The following is a 23,425-nucleotide window of genomic DNA, read 5'->3' as shown; positions in this document are numbered from 1 at the left end:
GAAGGAAAACCTTAGCAGTTAAAGTTCCCCCTATAAAATCTCCTTTAAAAAAAAAAAAAAAAAAAGATACAGTCGAACCTCGATAGTAAATTTACTCAGTAAATAGTTTACTTATTAACGAGGGTCCTTTAATAAAATGACTTCATATCGAGGTTTTCTACATTTCTACATACTAAACATAGAACAAACCGTAAAAATTACTTAATATAGAGGTCGAGGAAACGAAACTTACTTACTATAAAGGTAAAGTCTACTTACTATAGAGGTAAAGTCTATGGTTTTAATTTACTCAATATCGAAGTTTCCTATTCCCATGGGAAGGGAAATGGAGATTTATATTTACCATGAAGGTTTACTTCCTACCGAGGTTCCACCCTATTATTATTTTACCTTTTTAAAAGCTCCGCTATAGATGCGAAAGAAAGTCACGGCGCCTCTGTGTTTATCATGGACCACCTTGAAAGCTCTGGCGCACAGACTGTCTCCAAAGTGTTGAAACATGGCCAGCGCGGGTCGCTCAGTGGGAGAAGGCAAAATGTCCACAATAGCGTCCATGAGTTTCTGAACACCGATGTTTTTATACGAGCTCCCGCACAAGACGGGTACGTGATTCTGTGGAAAACAAATGATTGATGCAAGTACTGAAATCAAAGAGGACAGGATAGGAGAATGTCAAGCGTTCCAAGAACGAACCTTATACATATGTTCAGGAGTTCGCCCCGGGCGGGATTCGCGACCTAGCGCTTACAGGACAGACAATCTACCCTCCAAGTTAACTAGGCTGGCAAAAGTCGTTTGTACAATCACATTCGTTCGGGTACACGGTTGCTTGACATGCAGAAGGTCCCGGGTTCGATGCAGACCATCGACAAAAGTTTTTTTTTCTCGATTGCAAGCGTTTCAAAAAGTTTCTTATTGGTGTTTTCGTGTTAACCCAGCACATAAATGGGAAGTGTTGTGTCTCACCACGGCCGTATACCCTCGACAAAATCGATACGCCCCTGATTGTGCCCAAAATTCCATGATAGAATGTCATTGATAATAAAAGTGCATGCCAAAATTTCATCAATATTGGACAAACCATTTGAAAGTTGTCGTCATGAAATCACCAGACAAGAAACAATGCAAAATTATCATTATAAAACTTTCCAGTTTATTCGTTCAACTGAAGGTGGCCTCAATTAATCTATCTACCACAAACAATTGCACTAATCAAATGAGGCAGCATTTGCATGACTTATTCTTTGTTCCATTTGCATAATGTATTTCCTGTGGAATATGCACTGACCTTATTTTTGCATTGATCCGTTCCCTGAGCTCCTGTATAGTTAAATTGAAACCACTCAGAATGGTCAGTTCACAACAAACTATAAAATCAAATGTTTTTATGATATCACTTGACTTAGGTTTGTTTCAAGAGTCAAAAGCTACAAGTATATCCTGTTATGAATAAAATGTCTATTTTCTATACCTATAGAATGGTATCATTCACAGATTTCTCTTACTGAAAGAACAAAATAGTATTTTTTGCTTAATCTCACTTTTCTTTTAAGTATTTGCTGTTTGAGTCAGGTCTATTTATTTTTCATTCATTCACAGGCTTGTGTGAAATAGCTACACTCCCTTTTCATTGGAATGATTGATAAACACATTGTAATCTTCTTGCTCTTTCAGCAAACAATGCAAATTCTAGGCTATGGTTCTCCCCCTGAGGACAGGATTGCCATAGACAAGCCGCTGTTTGATTTGAACACATTCTCTGGAAGGTTCAAGTACTTTGCATGGGTCACTCTATTTATCAAGCCCAGGAGTGAAAGTGAACAAAGAACATCGTTTGATGATTCAACAGGACTTCATGATTTTAAAGAAAAAGAAATTGATGATTTCAATGGAAAAGAAATTGCCAATTTCCAAGAAAAAGAAATTGAAAAGTCCGATTCAAGAACTGACGGAACTAGATGATTTTAAATAAAAAGGAATCGATAATTTTGGTGAAAAAGAATACTCAAACGGGAATCGAACCCGGACTTCTTTCATTTCAGGCCAGTGTGGTGATCAAATCCTCGTAGCTTACGGAGTCCAAAGTCGTTTTCTTCGTTCTCGGAACGGCTGGCTTTTTTCTGTCCTGTTTTCCTTCTCTCTTCGATTTCGGGACAATAAAACCTTAGCAGTTACAGTTCCCTCCATCAAATCTCTTTTAAAAATAAAAAAAAAAAAAAGATACAGTCGAACCTCGATAGTAAATTTACTCAGTAAATAGTTTACTTATTAACGAGGGTCCTTTAATAAAATGACTTCATATCGAGGTTTTCTACATTTCTACATACTAAACATAGAACAAACCGTAAAAATTACTTAATATAGAGGTCGAGGAAACGAAACTTACTTACTATAAAGGTAAAGTCTACTTACTAAATCTGAAGCGGGTCAATTTGAAAACAGCTGATATTTCGATTTTCGACCAAGTTTTGGGCTTTTTGTCAAATAATTTTCGTGTTTTGTAGATTATTCTTGCCCAAATTCGACTTTATCGGTAAGTAACAATGAAAAGAGTAGATTAGATACTACAGATTAATAGCAGATTGTCACTGCGAACATCTCAACTACCCCCTTTGAACTTGACTCTGAATCCAAGTTTTGCACTCTACCGATGGAGAGAATTCTACTTACTATAGAGGTAAAGTCTATGGTTTTAATTTACTCAATATCGAAGTTTCCTATTCCCATGGGAAGGGAAATGGAGATTTATATTTACCATGAAGGTTTACTTCCTACCGAGGTTCCACCCTATTATTATTTTACCTTTTTAAAAGCTCCGCTATAGATGCGAAAGAAACTACTTACTATAGAGGTAAAGTCTATGGTTTTAATTTACTCAATATCGAAGTTTCCTATTCCCATGGGAAGGGAAATGGAGATTTATACTTACCATCAAGGTTTACTTACTACCCAGGTTCCACCCTATTATTATTTTACCTTTTTAAAAGCTCCGCTATAGATGCGAAAGAAGGTCACGGCGCCTCTGTGTTTATCATGGACCACCTTGAAAGCTCTGGCGCACAGACTGTCTCCAAAGTGTTGAAACATGGCCAGCGCGGGTCGCTCAGTGGGAGAAGGCAAAATGTCCACAATAGCGTCCATGAGTTTCTGAACACCGATGTTTTTATACGAGCTCCCGCACAAGACGGGCACGTGATTCTGTGGAAAACAAATGATTGATGTAAGTACTGAAATCAAAGAGGACAGGATAGGAGAATGTCAAGCGTTCCAAGAACGAACCCTATCTGTTCAGGAGTTCGCCCCGGGCGGGAATCGCGACCTAGCGCTTACAAGGCACACAATCTACCCTCCAAGTTAACTAGGCTGGCAAAAGTCGTTTGTCCAATCACATTCGTTCGGGTACACGGTTAGCCCAGAGCTTGCAAGGTCCCGGGTTCGATGCCAACCATCGACAAAGTTTTTTTTCTCGATTGCAAGTGTTTCAAAAAGTTTCTTATTGGTGTTTTCGTGTTAACCCAGCACATAAATGGGAAGTGTTGTGTCTCTTCTCACCAGGGCCGTATACCCTCGACAAAATCGATACGGCCCTGCTTCTCACCCATCTGATGGCATGTACGACACAGACCACACGCTCTGTGTTAAGTTACCACATCATTTTCCACTTGCCAAGAACATCTCAGAATGGCATATCTCAGCCCTGTTCATAACCACGGCCTCATTCACAGATATCCTCTTACTGAAAGAACACAATAGTATTTTTTGCTTACTCTCACTTTTCTTTTATTTGCTGTTTGAGTCAGGTCTATTTATTTTTCATTCATTCACAGGCTTGTGTGAAATAGCTACACTCCCTTTTCATTGGAATGATTGATAAACACATTGTAATCTTCTTGCTCTTTCAGAAAACAATGCAAATTCTAGGCTATGGTTCTCCCCCTGAGGACAGGATTGCCATAGACAAGCCACTGTTTGATTTGAACACATTCTCTGGAAGGTTCAAGTACTTTGCATGGGTCACCAATCCAGCACTCTGCATTGTGTCCGATGCAGAGTTGGACAAAGCAAAGGAGCTCAGATCACAATATCTGTAAGTTTTCTATCTCACATGCAAAATTATACTTTACATCATAGGCAACAGGTCATGTTTTCATGAAATGGGGCAGTGGTGTTAGTATAGATGGCAATTTTCCCATTTTACTGTCAAATAATTCCCAAGTAAAAAACACATCTTGATAGCAAGATCCTCAGTGACATCTAAGTTTTATAAGCTTTTTCCAATCAAGTATGTTGGTAGGTACATAGGCCATGAATTTCAATCATACAACTAAACCATATTAGGACACTTTTGTTCTAATCAAGAGCTCTCTAATAACCTGTTTTTCTCTTCTAATCTCATAAACAAAGTCTGAAAAAAGAACCCAAAGGTACAACTAAAGAGCAAGTATTGTGGGCCAAACAACTCTATGAGAGTGCTTTCCATCCTGACTCCGGAGAAAAGCAGAACATCTTTGGACGAATGTCTTTTCAAGTTCCCGGAGGAATGGCAATCACTGGAGCTCTGTTAACGTTTTACAAGTATGAGTGCTCTTATATTGGGATGCAGTTGCCTTGGTGTTTGTTGTACATTTGTATTTTCAGTTCCTTATTCTGTACAGTAGGTATTTATTTTTTATTTTTCTTCATAAAAATGTAGTTGTAGCTGTACATTGCTCTTTTGATTTTTGTAACAAGTCCACATACTTATGTATTTAATTTATTTTTCATTTCATAGCACCATAATTAGTTTTTCTTTTTATCGATCTGTTTATTTGTCTTGGCTCCCATGCACTTTTATTATTTCCCCCCCGTGTGTGTTGAATGATTGTCCTTAGATTGAAAAAGGAACCTCCAGGAACCACCAAAAATGATGCGATTCGAGCCAAGCGCCTCTACGAGAGTGCATTTCATCCTGATACAGGCGAAAAGCAGAACATCTTTGGCAGGATGAGTTTTCAAGTCCCCGGGGGTATGGCTGTGACTGGGGCATTGTTGACATTTTATAAGTACGCTGATTACTTATCATGTTACTGGTTTGTATTGATTTATTTTTATTAACATCACCAATAAGCCAAGCGTGTGTTTTTTTTTTAACTTTTTTTTTCTTTCTTTTTTTTAGATTCAGATAAGTTGCAGGTAGGTACATCATTGATACTAATCCCTACTCTTCTAACTTTTCTTTTCCCTTTTATTCCTTTAATTTTAAACTTATTGAACAGTGGAAATATAATTGGCATTGAGTGGGACTGCATAAGATGTATAATGGAAACTAGGTAGGTACTTCCTTAAAACGTAAAAACGAAGTACCTACCTACGGGTACTTTTCAAAAGCTAGAAATAATTTTCATTCAGTAAAAAGTATTCCCATCTTGCATTTAGCACTTTTTCGTAAATTATTTTGTATCGTAGATTGAATTAATTTTGCTTTTGAGCTTTACTCTTGTATTGATTCTTCATTTTATATCTATTCAATGGAGGAGTTGCAAGTGGGTAAAAATTATAAATAAATGGTCGATTCCTATGTAAAAAGTTGGGAAAAATCCAAATCTGAGGTCAAAACTCCGAAAAAACAACTGTAAAAGGTCGAAAATTCAATTTTTATAATGAAAAAGTTCAAAGATTTGTGACGTCAGACTTAACGCAGTTGCTATTTTTGTCCGCTAGGTAGCGCCACTATGCAAGCACGCTAGCGGAGGAGCAGAAAGAAATGCGCAGAACCGTATGCGCACAAAACATTAATGCGTTGCCTGCAAGGGAGCTTTGCTCGGGACATCTGATGTGACGTCATCGCCTACGGGAGCGTATGCCGTGACGTCAAAGTTTACGATTTAACACTTTTGTTCTAATCAAGAGCTCTCTAATAACCTGTTTTTCTCTTCTAATCTCATAAACAAAGTCTGAAAAAAGAACCCAAAGGTACAACTAAAGAGCAAGTATTGTGGGCCAAACAACTCTATGAGAGTGCTTTCCATCCTGACTCCGGAGAAAAGCAGAACATCTTTGGACGAATGTCTTTTCAAGTTCCCGGAGGAATGGCAATCACTGGAGCTCTGTTAACGTTTTACAAGTATGAGTGCTCTTATATTGGGATGCAGTTGCCTTGGTGTTTGTTGTACATTTGTATTTTCAGTTCCTTATTCTGTACAGTAGGTATTTATTTTTTATTTTTCTTCATAAAAATGTAGTTGTAGCTGTACATTGCTCTTTTGATTTTTGTAACAAGTCCACATACTTATGTATTTAATTTATTTTTCATTTCATAGCACCATAATTAGTTTTTCTTTTTATCGATCTGTTTATTTGTCTTGGCTCCCATGCACTTTTATTATTTCCCCCCCGTGTAACTATTCTGATCACCCGTTTCAGAACCACGCCTCAGATCATCTTCTGGCAGTGGGTGAACCAAAGTTTCAACGCGCTCGTCAACTATACGAACCGAAACGCCAATGCCCCCCTGACTACAACCCAGCTGGGTGTAGCCTATGTGTCAGCCACGGTAGCCGCCTGCTTTACCGCTATACAGTTCAAGAGCTTCCTTGCTAAGCGCGCTGGTCCTTTCTGGCAGGTCAGTAAGAGGGAGGTTAGGTTTAAGAATGTTTACGTTTCTTTTTAATAAATGATTACAACCAACCTCAGTGGTGCAGTGGTTAGCACAATGGACTTTGAATCTGGAGGTTGGTGGTTCGAGTCCAAGACATGTCATAAAATTTAGCGTAGTATATTAAGCGAGGAACGACATTTGTGACAAGCATTTATGCTTAACACAATTAAAATTCCTTTTTGATTACAACACATAACGCTCTCCCAAGTTACGATGGTAACTTGGTATTCACAATATAATATTAATATTTAAATTGTAATGTTGATTGATGTTACTGTTAGGTATAAAATAAAATTACATTCTTTGGGGGGGGGAACTTCTAAGAGAGTGGGTCTTAAGCTAGGTACAGTATATCTTAATGACAACGTGCCACCACACTACCTAGTTGCAGCTTGGTTAAACTAAATTTTGTACTTTCCTTTAAAAGAGGGGAAAAGGGCTTCAGAAGAGGGGAAATCGGTTCAGATTCCACAAGAAAAACACGCTATAAAACGGATAGCTTCGCTGTACTTATTGTAATCAACTAATCACCATCAATGTTAGCTTATTTGGTAGCGCGTCTGCCTTGTAAGCGCTAGGCCGCGGGTTCGATTCCCGCCCCGGGCGGATTTTATCCTGATGGGATAAAGTTCGTTCTCGGAACGGCTGGCTTTCTCCTATCCTGTCTTCCTTCTCTCTTCGATTTCGGGACGATAAGACCATAGCAGTTACAGGTCCGTGTTCCCTCTGTCAAACCTCTAAAAAAAGATGTACTTTCCTTTAAAAGAGGGGAAAAGGGCTTCAGAAGAGGGGAAATCGGTTCAGATTCCACAAGAAAAACACGCTATAAAACGGATGGCTTCGCTGTACTTATTGTAATCAACTAATCACCATCAATTATATTATAACAATCCTGGGATTGGTCAGTAGCTCTCCATGCTTCTCTATCTGGCGCTTTCCTTTTCATCTCCGTGTATGATATAGATCCGGAGTATCCAAGCGTGCAGCGTGGCCTTCCTCTTCCTTGCTCTCCTTCTCTCTTTCCTTCTCTCCTAAAAAAAGAAAAAAAAAAATCACCATCAATTATAACAATCCTGGGATTGGTCAGTAGCTCTCCATGCTTCTCTATCTGGCGCTTTCCTTTTCATCTCCATGTATGATATGGATCCGGAGTATCTCACTACTTGACTGATGTAATCCTTGACTGATGATGCCTTCCTCTTCCTTGCTCTCCTTCTCTCTTTCCTTCTCTTATTGTAATAGAAAGTAAAAATACGTGCGTTAACTAACCTCACCTCTTATTCACCTGTCCCGGACACAGAGATACGTCCCGTTCGCGGCCGTCGCTGCGGCCAACTGCGTCAACATTCCGCTCATGCGTCAGAATGAAATCACCAACGGCGTCGACGTGTTTGACGCCAACGGGAATCGGGTGGGAACCTCCCAGTTGGCGGCGGTCAAAGGCATTTCCATGGTGATCTTCTCGCGAATCCTGATGTGTGCCCCGGGTATGCTGGTGCTGCCCATCATTGTGGAGAAGCTGGAAAAGTACCGCTGGTATCGAACGCGGACCTGGTTCCACGCTCCGTTCCAAACTCTTGGTGTGGGATGCTTGTAAGTAAACCTTTCGCGCTGACCCAACGAAGCAAAATCCCCATCCTCCGCACATTATCTTCTCGCGAATCCTGATGTGTGCCCCGGGTATGCTGGTGCTGCCCATCATTGTGGAGAAGCTGGAAAAGTACCGCTGGTATCGAACCCGGACCTGGTTCCACGCTCCGTTCCAAACTCTCGGTGTGGGATGCTTGTAAGTAAACCTTTCGCGCTGACCCAACGAAGCAAAATCCCCATCCTCGGCACATTTGGCACAAGCTCCGGCTTTTACGTACCTATACCATTTGTTGAATATTTATATAATTGAGAGAATTGTACCGAATAACAAATAAATGGAAACTTCTTAAAGAAAATAAAAAGAAAGATTCGTGATTTCAAATGTTAAGGCCCGTTCCTGTTTCAAACGATTTATGTCAAGTATAGGTGTAAGGCTGTAAGCCAAAAAAAAAAACATGATAATTAAGCGAAAAACGAAATTTTCGTGTTAATATAGACCGGGCGGGCGGCGCGGCGCTTCGAACTCTTGACGTTCGCGCGTCTCCGGACACGCTTGATTTTCTTTTCGGAAAACTGACATTAACCACTGGAAAATTGACCAGTGGTCATCTGTCCAGTCCAGGAACAGTGGAAATCCAATGGAAGCTGAATGGAGCAATGGTCAATTTTCTAGTGATCAGTTTTACGAAAGGAGGTATCCTTTTACGAAAGGAGGTCTCTTTTTTTTTAGTTTGATGGCCATTTTCCCGAAAGGAAAATATACCGTCACTTGTTTTATTTTTCAGTTTGATGGTCATGGTCCCCACCGCCTGCGCCATCTTCCCTCAGATGACATCCATTGGAACCTCCACTCTGGAAACTCTTGAACCCGAGGCCGCACAACAGATCAAAAGCAAGGACAAGAAACTGAGCACCGTGTTCTTCAACAAAGGTCTATAAAGGCATCTTTCCTCTAGTTGTCAGCAATGTATAGGCACCTCCCCCTAGTTGGTAGCAATGTTGAGATTTTAGCTTGGTAAATTGTTTCGGACCGAGAATCGTAATGCTCGTGTCATTCGCTTCGTGTTTTGAGGTCTGTTTTTCATTCCTACGCCGCATCGATGCGGCGTCAACTTGCGTCCACTCTGCGTCAGGAGTGGGGGTAAAATGTGGAAATTCAACAAACATGACGACATCTAGAGGAGAAATTACGAAACATTTTTTTCATTTCCCTCAATACAATTACAATATGGCGGAACCTGAAGCTACTCGAGACTCGCATCAGGGATTTAAGACGCAGCGTTGACGCTAAAGTAGGGGAAGTGGAATGAAAAACACGCGTCGGGTTCGCATCGCACCCACGTCGGAATGAAAAACAGACCTACACTAGACGTTCTAGTTAAGGTACGGTAACGGTCAGCTCACAGTCAAAATTTGGAACATTCTCGCTACGAATCTTTTTGATCGGACCGAAACTGGACCGTGACCGGAGCGAGGCTGGCACTGTAGTGTGAATAGGCAGCGATCAAGCAACGATTAACATTCCCTCGTTCAATTTTCAAAGTACGATGTTATTTCGCGATCGTGTTTTTTAATACCTAAAACTCATAATAAATTATTTAATTTCTTATTCCAAATTTGTTTTCTCTCTTTCATTTATTTTATTTATTTTTATCACTTTATTTATTCTTTCTTCATTTATTCTTCATTTATTTTATTATTGCAAGAGTGAAGTGAGACAAATCGTACCACAGATTAGCGATTGCAGCTAATTCGAAATTTGTGAACTTACTCAGACTCATTTTACAAAAAAAAAAATCAAGATAAATAATAAAAAATAATTAAAAAAAACTACGCCTAGGACTAGGACCAACTAGAATTGAAAGAAAAATGACCGAAGCATGAACGTTGCTTGAACGATAGTGTGAATACTCAATCTTTTGATCGGACCGTGACTGGACCTTGACTGGCACTATAGTGTGAATCAGGCTTTACCTAGTAGTTTCAAACTCCATAAAATAGCGTGATTTTTTTATATGATTATTGTCATCTGTGGAGCTGCACCAAGTCAATTCGCCCATAAGTGGCTCAATAGTTAGAAGATATGACCCATACTTAGGAAAAGAGATCTCAAGTGAAATAAAAGCATGCAATAAGATCTGACAAACATCCGACCTGAATTTCATACCCTGCATTTTCAAAAATACTTTATAATACCATTAAAATAAGTATGCAATATTGAGCTTTTACTAATAATCTCAGGAAGAGAGTATAGCTGTATTTTTCTTTCGGGATATAGTAGAAATTTTTCCTCTTTGGGCGTAATAGCGCAACCACTTTGGGCTGCCACGGGACGCTTATGTATTTTTTTTAAATGGTTATCTGACAGAGGGGCCTTTGAGTGAAATTTTGATATTTGTTTGATGAACAAAAACTTCAAGAATAAAGTTTGTCTCTCATTTAAGAGATATGTTTGCCAGTCCAGTTAGCTTGGAGTTTAGCTCATCTGCGTTGTAAAAATAATATAATACCTAATAATAATTCAAATTCCAAAACAAAATTGGTTTGGTTCCATTCATCCCCAGAAAGGAAAAAAAAAACTTATTTTGCAGTAAAATATTCTAAATATGTGAATTTATGCAATTTACAATCATGTTCTGAATAAAGTTCACACAGTAATTTTAATTTCATCTCAAACACATTTCCCTTTATTTATTCTACAAGATTTGTATAAGCTTAATAACCCAACACCTGAGCCTCAAAGTGTACATTACTTGTGTAGCACTATAGAAAACAAAGTAGGAAGGTACATAAACTAGATATTATATGGGAAAGTATTCCAGTGATGATAAGACATAAAGAACTTTAACAAGTGTCTAGTCTAGTCATGACTGTCAAAATATGCACATGGACCAGACCATCACTTGCTAGGAACTTTTGTCAATTTTATTTGGTAACATTTCAATAGACAACAAAGAAAAAATAAAATAAACAGCACAAACCCTACTATAGGTAGTTTGGAGATTCTTAAGCATGAAATTACATAAACTGGGCAAAGCAATTAGAGAAACACTGTCATTTTTCAAGTTTTCTTCTGTCCTTGTGTTTTAAACCAAGGAGTATCTAAAGAAAAACAAAGGAAATGACAGCATTCCTCTAATTGCTTGGCACAGTTTACAATGATGTAAATGCAGTCTTTGATAGAAAAATCAAGTAGGTACCTACCCTCCCTGTTCATTGGAACTAGAAGTTTTAAAAATAATAACTTGCTCATCCAACACATCTATTTTAAATATTTTCAGGTGTTATTATTCCTGCTTGAACTCCCTCCTCTCCTCCATAATCCCTGTGGCAACTCTCTTAGTTCCTGCTCCCTCCCATTCAAAGAAACATTGATACAACATAAATAAGGAACTCTAGTCACTAAATGATCAAGAAAGCTAATTATCTAATAGTTTATGAACATTTTGGACCAGTTTTGAACATGTAATTGAATAGAGGGTAGTCAGCCTAGTTATCTTGGAGGGTAGCATGTCTACCTTGTAAGTGATAGGTTGTGGTTTCAATTCCCACCCAGGGCAGATTTTACACAGTAGGTATTTATTTTTTATTTTTCTTCATAAAAATGTAGTTGTAGCTGTACATTGCTCTTTTGATTTTTGTAACAAGTCCACATATGTATTTAATTTATTTTTCATTTCATAGCACCATAATTAGTTTTTTCTTTTTATTGATCTGTTTATTTGTCTTGGCTCCCATGCACTTTTATTATTTCCCCCCGTGTGTGTTGAATGATTGTCCTTAGATTGAAAAAGGAACCTCCAGGAACCACCAAAAATGATGCGATTCGAGCCAAGCGCCTCTACGAGAGTGCATTTCATCCTGATACAGGCGAAAAGCAGAACATCTTTGGCAGGATGAGTTTTCAAGTCCCCGGGGGTATGGCTGTGACTGGGGCATTGTTGACATTTTATAAGTACGCTGATTACTTATCATGTTACTGGTTTGTATTGATTTATTTTTATTAACATCACCAATAAGCCAAGCGTGTGTTTTTTTTTTAACTTTTTTTTTCTTTCTTTTTTTTAGATTCAGATAAGTTGCAGGTAGGTACATCATTGATACTAATCCCTACTCTTCTAACTTTTCTTTTCCCTTTTATTCCTTTAATTTTAAACTTATTGAACAGTGGAAATATAATTGGCATTGAGTGGGACTGCATAAGATGTATAATGGAAACTAGGTAGGTACTTCCTTAAAACGTAAAAACGAAGTACCTACCTACGGGTACTTTTCAAAAGCTAGAAATAATTTTCATTCAGTAAAAAGTATTCCCATCTTGCATTTAGCACTTTTTCGTAAATTATTTTGTATCGTAGATTGAATTAATTTTGCTTTTGAGCTTTACTCTTGTATTGATTCTTCATTTTATATCTAATTTTATGACTTGACTAGGACTCGAACCACCAACCTCCAGATCCGAAGTCCACGGCGCTAACCACTACACCACTGAGGTTGGTTCCTCTCTTTATATGGTGAATATGGAAAAATCCCATTTCAGATCTAGTCTCAATTTATTGTTACCTGTTCATCATTCTTTTCTTTCATCAATTTTCTCTCCCAGTCTCTGCATCATTTGCTCTTTAATCTTGATTAACTTTTTCTAGTCTCTCCATCTCCACCCAGACCTTGTGTTCGGCTGGGAATACCTATTCTGAGATCATAGTTTCAAACTCCATAAAATAGCGTGATTTTTTTTATATATATGATTAATGTCATCTGTGGAGCCGCACCAAGTCAATTCGCCCACAAGTGGCTCAATAGTTAGAAGATATGACCCATACTTAGGAAAAGAGATCTCAAGTGAAATAAAAGCATGCAATAAGATCTGACAAACATCCGACCTGAATTTCATACCCTGCATTTTCAAAAATACTTTATAATACCATTAAAATAAGTATGCAATATTGAGCTTTTACTAATAATCTCAGGAAGAGAGTATAGCTGTATTTTTCTTTCGGGATATAGTAGAAATTTTTCCTCTTTGGGCGTAATAGCGCAACCACTTTGGGCTGCCACGGGACGCTTATGTATTTTTTTTAAATGGTTATCTGACAGAGGGGCCTTTGAGTGAAATTTTGATATTTGTTTGATGAACAAAAACTTCAAGAATAAAGTTTGTCTCTCATTTAAGAGATATGTTTGCCAGTCCAGTTAGCTTGGAGTTTAGCTCATCTGCGTTGTAAAAATAATATAATACCTAATAATAATTCAAATTCCAAAACAAAATTGGTTTGGTTCCATTCATCCCCAGAAAGGAAAAAAAAAACTTATTTTGCAGTAAAATATTCTAAATATGTGAATTTATGCAATTTACACCTTACGCGTCCATTTTAATTATAAAATACGTGCTGCAAAATCCTAACCTAAAAAATCACCTTTTTTGTGGGGTTTTTTGGACTTCGACTTTTCCGAGACGACAGCGCTTTTCCAAGTTAAAAATTGTTACCAATTTCCCTCTCCGGAGTCTTTCCCTTTTCCTAGTTTCAGGGTAAACTAGTTTACTATTCCTAGTGCCTTTTCTGTGTTCAATAAACCAACAAGTTCTTGTGTAAAGTCAATACCGTCGTTTTTCTCTACATACATATTCTCTTAGGGGATTCGAGTTATTCACAGGTGGAATCAACGCCTCCAACATACATCCCCTAAAGTGGTGACCCCACCGTCGTTTTTCTCTACATACATATTCTCTTAGGGGATTCGAGTTATTCACAGGTGGAATCAACGCCTCCAACATACATCCCCTAAACTCCTATAAAACACAAGAATCCAGGAATGTCATAAACTTGAAGTAAATTTGGATCACTATTTTATTCTATCTTTATATTTTTTATACATTTTTAACTGTTGAAAAGCAGTAAAAATGGGTGGTAAAAATTATTTTTTACGAAAAGTTGAGATCATTCCAAACCAGTGAACTCTACCATTCTAAACCTTGCGGTCAAAGGAAACCCCGTAGAAGGCAACGTCGCTTTTTTGCACTTTGTCGGGTCCGGGTCGATTTTCTCTGTTGCCTTGAGAAAAAATGTCGCTGTGCGTGTGATTTCTTCTTGCTTCTTGAAGTTTTGAGTTGAAAAATGTGAATTTCGCTTAAGTTGGTTCAACTCTTGATTTTTCCGTGAATATCCACCTCCCAGTTAACTTGGGGGGTTTTCTGTTTTTATGAAAGTATAAGGACTGTATTCTTGAGGTTTATTCCGTAGGAAGATTCGTGTTTAATTGTTAAACAAATGGTATAATGACCAGTCCAAACTCTCTCACCAAAAAGAAGCAAACTTTTTTTGTGAACATGGGTGATGTATTGGCAAAGGAAAGTGAGCAAGTGAAAACGTCTGTAGAAGAAGACACCTGGGATAACAGGGAAGATGCAGATGGAGCCTCCAGTGTCGAGGAATCCATTATTCGGGATCTACAAGAAAGGGTAAGTATCAGACCATCCTTGCAAACATCAGGATGTATGTAGGTTGCCTCTTCTAACTGAAAGTAAACAAGTCAATGTTTACTCATTTATGTAGGTACTGACCCGTGATGTACTTTCAAATGACAGAAAAGACAAGTAAAAAATTAAATAGAATAATTGTCAAGCTGAAGTCTACTTCTGTCAACTTGACGTCTTACTGCATTATCTTTCCATAGCAGTCTAGAGGAGCAACTACTCCTACTTGACTCATTTTCTGCCAGGTCTACAGTCTGATGTTGAGATGTTAACATTTGGACATTTGCATATGATCTGGAACTTAAAATTCAAGCTTTTTCACACTTAAACAAGTGTGTATCCACAACAGGGACTATGGACCATTGACCCCCACACCAGTGTATCTATAACCAAGCCTGGAACCTCCTGCTTATTTTGACATGCTTGAAAATTTTGGAGTTTGAATGTTACCTATCATAAGGGTTTATGTTTCAAAACTTTTTCTTCTGTTGTAGTTGAGTTTGACGGTTGGGGCAAGTGATGATAATTATGAATCGGATGATTCTGGGACCCAGTGTGACTGTGATGCATGTCAGGAACCCATCATGTAAGTATCTTCTGGGTTTATACACGACCTGGAAAAGTCATGGAATCTGAAAATTGTCATAAAAGTCATGGAAAATCATAAAAAATTAAAGTAAACCTGGAAAAGTCATGGAATTTGCCACCCAATCAAAAATTAAAAATGTTCAAATTAAATATCAAGTTTTTTTTTTTTTTCAAAAATGGCCTGTGGTGCATTCCCCCTTATATTCCTTGACATTCTGCATTTTGCATATTTTATTTAAATGAAGGTGTAATCTTACTGATTTTAAAGTACCTCTGCCCCATAATTTCTTGTAAAACTCAGTGAAATTTTCTGGAAAAATCATGGAATTTCATTCCGGGAAAAGCGTATAAACCCTGATCTTGGTAAACATTCTGTACCTAATTTCAAAAATGCAATAAACAATTCTATGAAGAGAAAAAAAGGAGAACAAGAAAAAGCAACAACTTTTTAATGAGTCTTTGATAGAAAAATCAAGTAGGTACCTACCCTCCCTGTTCATTGGAACTAGAAGTTTTAAAAATAATAACTTGCTCAAAAAAAAAGGGGGGGGGAAGAAGAAAGGGAGAGAGGGAAAAAAATAAAAAAATAGAGCACTGTGAATAGAGCAATTTTATTTTCTTCCTAAGATCATAAATTAACATTGTCTCTTGAAGCTGAGTGCATTATGTGTAAGTCATTATTTACTATTTCCAGGTCCATTAGAAATCCTCATTTTGACCGGGTCCAGGAACATTGGCAAAAGTTGCGTATGTTTATTCAAATTGTATACAAGCAGGCTGTTGAAGGCAAATCATTGGATCCAGCATATCAGAAGCAAATACAAACAATTATTCATGAGTAAGTTTCATCCATTTATGTTCTCTGGTATGTCCTTAAAAGTTAGGGACCCAACTTTTTAATGTTAAAATAACTGTTGGTTAACTTAATCTTCAATACATAATATCTACTTGATTTTTTCCCTGCACTAAAATGTTGTTTAATTTTTTTTTCTCTCCTTATCACTAGAATGACAGGTTTGGTCCATGCCTAGTGTCTGTTAGCTGTAGGAATTAGACATTCACCTGGAAATGAGAAGGTTATGAAGATGATTGCTAGAGGGGATGGAGAAGGAAGGAAGCATTGAATAGATGGTTGTGGAGGGTGATTCTTTACAAACAGCTGGAAGCACAAATACAAGAATGGGTTATCGAGACAGAGCTGCGTCAGTTGGAAAGCTTGCTTGACACGGACAATGTTGACAACATCCCTCACCTGTTCATATCTGGTAAGTGCTGCATAACAAATCAAATCATGAATTCTTTGTGGTTAAGCAGAGCTTTCTTCACAAGGTTTGTGGATATCTCAATATTACCAAGTGCCTCCTTTGCAATCAATTTCCATGTTACAATACCTAGGTAATCTTAATACTCTGGTAAGGCTGCCACTGATAGCTACTCAATTATCCTCATGAGGCTGAGCCCACTGCAAACTCCAATCACAGAGCCGAAAAATCTTCAATCCAGGAATCAAACCCAGGACCTCTGGTATGCAAGCCTAGTGTGATATCCAGTAGGCCATGGAGGCTACCTGTGCTCCATAATTATTGACTATTATTAGAAGTAAGATAGGTAGACTTGCTTCTGTCTTCTATCCTATTCCTTATTACTTTGTTCCTGATCCTGTCTAACCTTGTACTCCTGTGCATCCTCATTTCTGTCACTATATTCATGAGAATTTGGGCCATGTAATGCATCTGTGAGTATTTGTCTGCGTAAGGGACTTTAGAAGGGAGTCAACCAACTTAGTCTGACCGGGGGACTTTGAAGAGGGAGGCTAAGAGTCGAAATTTCTCATGCTCTTAAATTGTTTTTTGGCTAAAACCAAATGTCACCCCAAAGCAATCACCCCAGGGCTGATTGAGAGGCTGATGAAAAGTGCTGACATTGTCTGAACACAGGGGAGAAAAAAAGAAGAAGAAGAAGAAGAAGAAAAGGAAAAGAATGAATCTGTGAGTATCAACTTCCATTCTATTTTCAGGACTGTTGGAAAGTTACAAGAACCTCATGGCCGGGGGGGGGCAAAAAAAAAAAAAAAAAGAAAGAAAGAGAGAGGAAAAAAAAGAAGAAGTGAATGTGAATAGAGCAATTTAATTTTCTTCCTAAGATCATAAATTAGCATTGTCTCTTGAAGCTGAGTGCATTATGTGTAAGTCATTACTTTCTATTTCCAGGTCCATCTGATGAGAACATCCAGAGCATGCTTTGTGAAAGTTCCCAGACCACCGGGACTATCAAGTCTCTTTTTTAAAAAAATCTCCATTTCAATAAATAAATGCTGTTTCTTTGTGTTGTTTTATATCACAACTTTTGTGCTCACTGCAGGATTGTAGGATTTTCCAAATATCTCAATAATCCAGTGCCCAATGTTTACCTACCATGCTGGCACCAGTCGCCATGTGCATTAATATTACGTAGCTACTCTTTTTCCTCAAGAGGCTGAGTGGGCCCCACAAGAGCCAGTCATGGAATCAATCATTTTCATGATGCAAATTTTTCGTGTAAGGAGCAGTGACCACGCCATGGGAGCTGACAAAAATCCCCATTTTGATTTTCCAGTTGAGTTCCACCTCAGAATCGATGGAATCGAACAAGGACCTTGTCAAAGAGTTTCTCTACCTGGACGACAACATCAATTCTGTGTCGGAACTATGGTCTGAGTGTAAACGCGGCCTGGAGGCGTATGCGGAAGAACAGGCGCTTATTCAGGGCCGGAGAGCACTGCTGGAGATGGAGTGGAAGTGTTTCAAAGCAGAGGGAGGAGGCGGTGGAGGTGGCAAGACTTCGCTCATCAATAAGACGTTGAAGAAGATTGTTACCAGGTAAGATGTGTGTATGTAATAATAATAAAAAAAGAAGCTGTGTCCACACATAGTCGACTCCATCGATCAACCGCTAATCGATGTTGACTGAAACCATACTCTGCCTTGACCAAATAGATTCACCTCGCCGATCGACGGCTTCGACTATGTGTGTGGACACGGCTTTGGGATTAAATTAATATCACCGTATAAATATCAAGGTCTTAGTGATGGGGATTCATACCCCCATTATTTGACAAGCCTACTAACATTGACTCCCAGATTGAGTGTGTTGAAAGCCATGAAAGATTCCTCAGTAAAAAGTAAGAAGTTACAGTTTTCACCAATGTGTTGTAGGTACTTACCTAACAACACACAACCTATATTAGAGGGACAAGGACTCTGATTGTTATAACCCGTTTCCCTCTGTAAATAACGTTCAAAAAAAAGTAATTAGAGTGGCTACTCTTTTTGTCTGTTTCCAGTGAAAAGCAATGTATACACAGCAAGAATGGATCATGTAAGAGAAGCAAGTTCGTAGTGGACACTAGTAAGCTCAATGACCAGCTGCTGGGACAGCTCAGCCATCTGCTGAACCAGCTCAACAACCAGCTGCTGGACTAGCTCAACAACCAGCTGCTCAACAACCAGCTGCTGAACCAGCTCAACAACCAGCTGCTCAAAATTAAAATTCTTACTGGTAAGTATCTGGTAGATGGACTTGATTGAATCTCAATGGAGAAAGCACGGAAAGCGATGTGGTAATCATCGTGATGGTTCAAACGACAAAAAGAAACGCTAAAAGGAAAAGCTAAAACTTGATATACCTACTTGAATTTTCTTGAAAATCTAGAAGAAAATCACGCTGGTTTAGTATACTTTTTCAGATTTCCGGTCTTGGTCTTCATCTAGATTTTTTTCCGCTTTCGGCGCTTTCGTTTCGTTCGATACTTCGATTGTCGATTCGATGTTCGATTTCGATCTTCCAAAACCCCGTACCGTTACCGTAGTGCATAAAGTGTTGCCAAGTTTGGGTAACTTCCCCAATGAGGTCAGAAAGAGTGGATATTACTCAGTTCACACAGTAATTTTAATTTCATCTCAAACACATTTCCCTTTATTTATTCTACAAGATTTGTATAAGCTTAATAACCCAACACCTGAGCCTCAAAGTGTACATTACTTGTGTAGCACTATAGAAAACAAAGTAGGAAGGTACATAAACTAGATATTATATGGGAAAGTATTCCAGTGATGATAAGACATAAAGAACTTCAGTTCACACAGTAATTTTAATTTCATCTCAAACACATTTCCCTTTATTTATTCTACAAGATTTGTATAAGCTTAATAACCCAACACCTAAGCCTCAAAGTGTACATTACTTGTGTAGCACTATAGAAAACAAAGTAGGAAGGTACACAAACTACTTAGATATTATATAGGAAAGTATTCCAGTGATGATAAGACATAAAGAACTTTAACAAGTGTCTAGTCTAGTCATGACTGTCAAAATATGCACATGGACCAGACCATCACTTGCTAGGAACTTTTGTCAATTTTATTTGGTAACATTTCAATAGACAACAAAGAAAAAATAAAATAAACAGCACAAACCCTACTATAGGTAGTTTGGAGATTCTTATTAAGCATGAAATTACATAAACTGGGCCAAGCAATTAGAGAAACACTGTCATTTTTCAAGTTTTCTTCTGTCCTTGTGTTTTAAACCAAGGAGTATCTAAAGAAAAACAAAGGAAATGACAGCATTCCTCTGATTGCTTGGCACAGTTTACAATGATGAAAATGTCATCTAATCCAACACATCTATTTTAAATATTTTCAGGTGTTATTATTCCTGCTTGAACTCCCTCCTCTCCTCCATAATCCCTGTGGCAACTCTCCTAGTTCCTGCTCCCTCCCATTCAAAGAAACATTGATATAATATAAATAAGGAACTTGAGTCACTAAATGATCAAGAAAGCTAATTATCTAATAGTATATGGACATTTTGGACCAGTTTGAATAGAGGGTAGTCAGCCTAGTTATCTTGGAGGGTAGCATGTCTACCTTGTAAGTGAAAGGTTGTGGTTTCAATTCCCACCCAGGGCAGATTTTATTCTGACAGGTTTACACCACCATTTTTTTGACTATGAGAATTTAGTACTATCTGGAAATGTTTGTTGGTATTTTACAAATCTACACATTGTGATGAAGTGTATTTCAGACATTAAAAAAGAAGTGTTGTTATTTAACATTTCTTAATATACATATAACCAATCTGTCATACAGTATTGAAACAACTGGACCACCTTGTTTTGCCAAAGCGAGACGTCTTCCTCCGGACAAGCTCCGTGTTGCCAAATCAGAATTCCAGTTCATGGTACAGAAAGGCATCTGCCGCCCTTCTAAGAGCCCATGGGCTAGTCCTCTCCACATGGTCCCGAAGAAAAGTGGAGATTGGCGGCCATGTGGGGATTACAGACGGTTAAATTCCCAAACCACTCCTGACAGATACCCAATACCTAATATACAGGATTGTGTTACTAACCTCCATGGATCCCGCATATTTTCTACAATTGACCTTGAGAAAGCATTTCTCCAGATACCAGTTCTTCCTGAAGATGTGCCCAAGACGGCAGTAACAACACCATTCGGCTTATTTGAGTTCATTTCCATGCCTTTCGGTTTATGCGGAGCAGCCCAGACTCTACAACGTTTCCTTCACTCCATTACCTGTGATTTACCCTTCGTCTTCGTATACATTGATGATTTCCTGGTGTATTCCGACACACCTGAAACCCATCTCCAGCATCTTGATATTCTGTTCTCTCGTATTTCCGAATACGGACTAACCATCAATGCAAGCAAGAGCTCATTCCTCCAAGAATCTGTCACATTCCTAGGATATACCATAACCAACAAAGGTATCTCTCCTTCCCCTGAGAAAGTTGAAGCCATCTCTTCTTACCCACAGCCATCCACTGTTGGTGGGTTAAAGAGATATTTGGGAATGATCAATTTTTATCACCGCTTCTATCCAAATATGGCCGACCTGCAAGCACCATTGCATCTAAAGGGTAGCTTCTCTTCCGACACTCCTTTGAAATGGACACCAGCCATGGAAGAAGCTTTCCAAAAGTCAAAAGACCTGCTGGCATCAAGCACCATGCTTGCCTTCCCCGATCCTGATTTGGAACTTACAGTGATGACTGACGCATCAAATATTGCAATTGGCGGCTCCATCCATCAGTGTCAGAATGACATCATGCAGCCCCTGGCCTTCTTCAGTCGTAAGTTGACTCCAACTGAGGTAAAGTATTCCACCTATGACCGTGAGCTATTGGGAATATATGCAACCATTCAAAGGTTCTCCTTCTTACTTGAGGGAAGGAAATTTTGTGTCTATACAGACCACCGCCCACTCACCTATGCCTTCACAAAGGTGAAAGATGGTTCCCCACGCCAAATACGGCACTTATCGTATATTAGCCAATTTACAACCGATATACGGTATGTCAAGGGTGAAGAAAACATGCCAGCTGACGCTCTCTCACGCATAGAGACAATAGTCAGAAAGACAGTTACAGCAGCTCAGATGGCCCAAGCCCAGTCTTTGGATGTTGAATTGAAAAACTTGTTGGAAAACCCAACACATAGCTTATACCTTTGCAAAATGCTGGTTGATAATGTCCACTTGTATTGTGATACCTCAACAGGTGTTGTGCGCCCTTATGTCTCTAAGGAACTGCGTTCCCAAGTGTTTCATCAGTTCCATGATCTTGCTCATCCTGGAGGCCGTGCATCTTCCCGCCTGATTTCAACTAAATTTGTTTGGCCTTGCATGCAGAGAGACATAAAAGCCTGGGTACGACAGTGTCATAGTTGTCAGCAGTCCAAAATACACAAACATGAACGCTCTCCTCTTGCCCATTTCTTGGTTCCCGATGAACGTTTTGCCCATGTCCATATCGACATTGTTGGACCCCTTCCTCCTTCCAAAGGATGTGTTTATATGCTCACATGTGTAGATCGATACACACGCTGGCTTGAAGCTTACCCTCTTCCTGACCAAACAGCAGAAACAGTAGCACAAGCTTTCTTCAACGGATGGATTTCCAGGTTTGGAACCCCCCAATATCTTGTCACGGATCAAGGTCGAAACTTTATGTCAGCCTTGTTCAAAGAAGTATCTGCTTTGCTGGGAATTGAGCTGAAAAACACTACAGCTTATCATCCACAGTGTAATGGTCTCATTGAGCGTTACCATCGGACGCTAAAAGCATCTCTAATGTGCAGACTAGACCTGAGTACAGGTTCTTGGACATCTGAACTTCCTGTCGTCCTTCTTGGCTTACGAAACATGTTCAAAGAAGACATTCAGGCCACACCAGCCAATTTAGTTTACGGGACAAACTTGAGGATTCCCGGCGAATTCTTTGACCCCAGTGTCTGTAACGGTCCAGTGAGTGAATATGCCAAGAAATTACATAACATGTTTGAAAAATTGAGACCCAAACAGACTGCATGGCATGGCTCTATCAAACCCTTCTCACATCCTGCTCTGGAAAAGTGCACACATGTGTACCTGAGGAAAGATGGCGTCAAGTTAGGCCTTCAGCGGCCATATTCTGGTCCCTACAAGGTGCTCTCACGCACAGACAAAGTCTTCAAGTTAGCAGTTGGATCCCGCCAAACAGTAGTGTCCAGGGATCGTGTGAAACCTGCTTTCACCACTGACGATGAGGACTTACACAGCATGCAGAGCTTCCCTTCCCAAACTGTTAAGGATGGTGAGGCTCATAGGAATGTCCCCAAAAACCCCCAACAAACCCCAACCTACCACCCACCTCGTCGATATTCTCCACCCTCGTAAATAATCCCGATCACCGTTACTTTTAAATTATGACAAACTGTTTGCCTAAAAACCCTTGACGTCCAAAGCAATGTATTACTACCTGAAAAATTGTTACCAAGTATCAGACCTCGCCATTCGTGTTACCCCCTCCCTACACAATGTCTCCAAGACGATAAACCATTAACACACTCCATTTTACTTGATGGCCCGCCAAAACTTAGTCCTTTTTACCTAAAAATTTTAAATCTCTATATATACGGAAACGGTTAGTTGTCGCAACTTGACCATTTCTCAAGGATAATATTTCTCAATGTTGGATCATTACCAAAGAACATTGGAACCCTAAACCTTGGGGCCTCCCTTATTAGGACAGACCTGTGACCCCTAACTTGTGTCACCAATCCTGATAGTCCACCTCATGAACGTGCTAGTCCTCCTAC

General features: G+C 39.0%; 3 protein-coding genes across 4 annotated transcripts in view; 2 read left to right on the top strand and 1 right to left on the bottom strand.

Annotated features, from left to right (window-relative positions):
• LOC103522570 (ribosome-releasing factor 2, mitochondrial-like) overlaps positions 1-1,023 on the bottom strand; it is a 4,152-nt gene extending 3,129 nt beyond the window's left edge. Inside the window, exons 1-2 of the mRNA XM_026832645.1 lie at positions 967-1,023; positions 391-612 (exon numbers count right to left, since the gene is read on the bottom strand). Coding sequence (XP_026688446.1) covers positions 391-612; positions 967-1,023 — 279 coding nt within the window. The remainder of the gene's footprint in view (positions 1-390; positions 613-966) is intronic.
• A 1,399-nt stretch (positions 1,024-2,422) lies between these two features.
• On the top strand, positions 2,423-9,262 carry LOC103522479 (sideroflexin-2). 2 transcript variants are annotated; one of them, XM_008487590.3, is made up of 6 exons: positions 2,423-2,533; positions 3,903-4,087; positions 4,872-5,042; positions 6,403-6,601; positions 7,938-8,230; positions 9,013-9,262. In XM_008487590.3, the coding sequence occupies exons 2-6, from the start codon at positions 3,909-3,911 to the stop codon at positions 9,164-9,166; spliced, it is 996 nt and encodes a 331-aa protein (XP_008485812.1). In that variant the 5' UTR covers positions 2,423-2,533; positions 3,903-3,908; the 3' UTR covers positions 9,167-9,262. The 2 variants fall into 2 exon arrangements, with proteins under 2 accessions (XP_008485812.1, XP_008485819.1); XM_008487597.3 differs by lacking the exon at positions 4,872-5,042 and adding an exon at positions 4,405-4,575.
• A 5,045-nt stretch (positions 9,263-14,307) lies between these two features.
• On the top strand, positions 14,308-16,132 carry LOC103522559. Its single transcript, XM_008487664.2, has 3 exons — positions 14,308-14,687; positions 15,197-15,288; positions 15,985-16,132. Exons 1-3 carry the CDS (start codon positions 14,505-14,507, stop codon positions 16,130-16,132), a joined length of 423 nt encoding a protein of 140 aa, XP_008485886.1. The 5' UTR covers positions 14,308-14,504.
• Positions 16,133-23,425: the final 7,293 nt, after the last annotated feature.

The sequence above is a fragment of the Diaphorina citri genome, unplaced genomic scaffold (assembly GCF_000475195.1).
Source record: "Diaphorina citri unplaced genomic scaffold, Diaci psyllid genome assembly version 1.1 scaffold80, whole genome shotgun sequence".
Taxonomy (NCBI): Eukaryota; Metazoa; Arthropoda; class Insecta; order Hemiptera; family Psyllidae; genus Diaphorina; species Diaphorina citri.
Note: the sequence above shows the minus strand (reverse complement) of the source record. Positions and strands in the feature narration are given on the sequence as shown.